Source organism: Octodon degus, unplaced genomic scaffold, assembly GCF_000260255.1.
Source record: "Octodon degus isolate 3935 unplaced genomic scaffold, OctDeg1.0 scaffold00037, whole genome shotgun sequence".
In the NCBI taxonomy this organism is placed as follows: domain Eukaryota; kingdom Metazoa; phylum Chordata; class Mammalia; order Rodentia; family Octodontidae; genus Octodon; species Octodon degus.
This window is the reverse complement of record NW_004524613.1, coordinates 6044461-6046334: the sequence shown is the minus strand read 5'-3', so window position 1 is coordinate 6046334 and position 1874 is coordinate 6044461. Positions and strand designations below refer to the sequence as shown.

At 33.6% G+C, this 1874-nt stretch overlaps 1 protein-coding gene across 2 annotated transcripts in view; it reads left to right on the top strand.

Annotated features, from left to right (window-relative positions):
- Window positions 1–1874, top strand: part of LOC101574099 (ubiquinol-cytochrome-c reductase complex assembly factor 1) — a 114092-nt gene that overhangs the window by 32217 nt on the left and 80001 nt on the right. For both annotated transcript variants that reach the window (XM_023714850.1, XM_023714852.1), the window contains exon 5: window positions 544–616. In XM_023714850.1, the coding sequence (XP_023570618.1) occupies window positions 544–616 (73 nt within the window). The remainder of the gene's footprint in view (window positions 1–543; window positions 617–1874) is intronic.

The following is a 1874-nucleotide window of genomic DNA, read 5'->3' as shown; positions in this document are numbered from 1 at the left end:
TGAATATATAATATTATATGTGTAAACTTATTAAACTTACAGACTTATTAAAACTAAAGACAGTATAGAAAAAGGAACCACTCTCAAAAAAGTACTAAATAGTACTTTTAGACTAATTAGTAGTGCCTCTGAAGAAAGATTAAAAAAGGCTTGAAGGTTTTTTTGGTTTTGGACAGAAATATTGGCAGATATTTAATAAAAGGGACTTCAGAATACGAAGAGTTAATGTGGATAATGCTGAGCAAATGTGATGAAAATGATTTGGAATTAAAGACAGATTTTATTTAAATATTGGAAAAACCTCCAACATTTTCGTATAAAACTGTAAAGTGTGAACATTGCATAAAGTCCATGATGAATGGCTAGCTTTAAGAAAGGAAAAATTCCTGCATTAAGTTTAAATTGCCTAGAGATAAAGACATATCTGGACCCTTCCAGCTGAAGAAATCTAAGATTCTGTATCTCACATCTAATGACGCTAGAGCATCCACTTGGTCATGTTTTGAGTTTGGTTTTATTTTTTATTTTTATTTTTTTGTCTAGAAGATTAAGATTGCAGCCCTGCGCATGTATACTAGCTGTGTGGAGAAAACTGACTTCGAGGAATTCTTTCTAAGTAAGTTACTCTGATAGCTTTGAAAAGGAAAATGATCTACACTTAGAATCTACTTTTCATCTTTATGGTTGTATTCTAATAAGATAAATTATTTTTGTTTTGTTTTTGAAACAAGGCCTCCTGTGTAGTCTAGGCTGGCCTTGAGCTCAAGATTCTCCTGCCTCAGCTTTCCGAGAGCAGGGATTGTAGGCAACTTCACCTGGCTTTGAATATTTTTTAAGTTACTAGTGAAACAGTTTTTCCTGTACAACTTATATAAAGTATATTTTTCTTCCTTAATATAAAAACAAAAGTAATTTATAAGTAAAACATTTTAACCTGGTGTGGTGGCACACACCTATAATTACAGTATTTAGGAGGCTGAGGCAAGGGGATTGCCATGAGTTCAAGGCCAGCCTAGGGTACCTAGAGAATTCAAGGCCAATCTGAGCTACATAGCAAGACCCCCCTCTTAAAAAAAATTAACAAGTTTGAAAAAATTTGTGTAGTACTTTGATATTTTTATTAAGCACTTCTTTTATGTCAAAGAACTTGTATATATACCTGTTTTACTTTGCATTTTCACCTAGACTTTTTTTTTTTCCAATTAATCCTCCTCTTTTCTGGTTCTTAGTTGTTTAGGTAATCCTGGAATAAGCCTCATGATTTTTCTTCTGTTACAGGACTAATGAAGGGCCAGGAAGATGGCTCAGTAGAATAAGCGCCTCCTTGTCAAGCGCATAGGCCTGAGTTCAATCCCTGGTTCTACCCCCACCCCAAAAAAGAAAGAAATGCTACTCTTAAAAAAAAAAAGGACTAATGATTAAAGGCTTATGTAATTGTGTTTATATCCTGTTGATAAATGGCCTTTAAAAGGGTATTACTGGATTACATCATCACTGGCAGTAAACTGTATCAATATAATATTCATTTTTTCTTTTTTGGTGTTACCAGGTGGGGACTGAACTCAGGACCTTGCACTTGCCAGGCAAGTGCTTATTCTACTGACCTATCTCCCAAACCCCTAAGGATGAAGGGTTTTAGATAGATAGATAGATAGATAGATAGATAGTTATTTTGATGCTGTAAGCTTTTTTTTTTCAAAATTTTATTGATAAACAGCAATGAGACAGTTTCAAATCAAATCGGAAGTACAGATTCAACAAATAACACATTGCATATATTCTTAGTGGTTAATTGCTGTACAAGATGCGGACTTGAGATCCTATTTACAAACACCATTAGAACAAATCATTCTATTCATTAAGAGAATGCAACT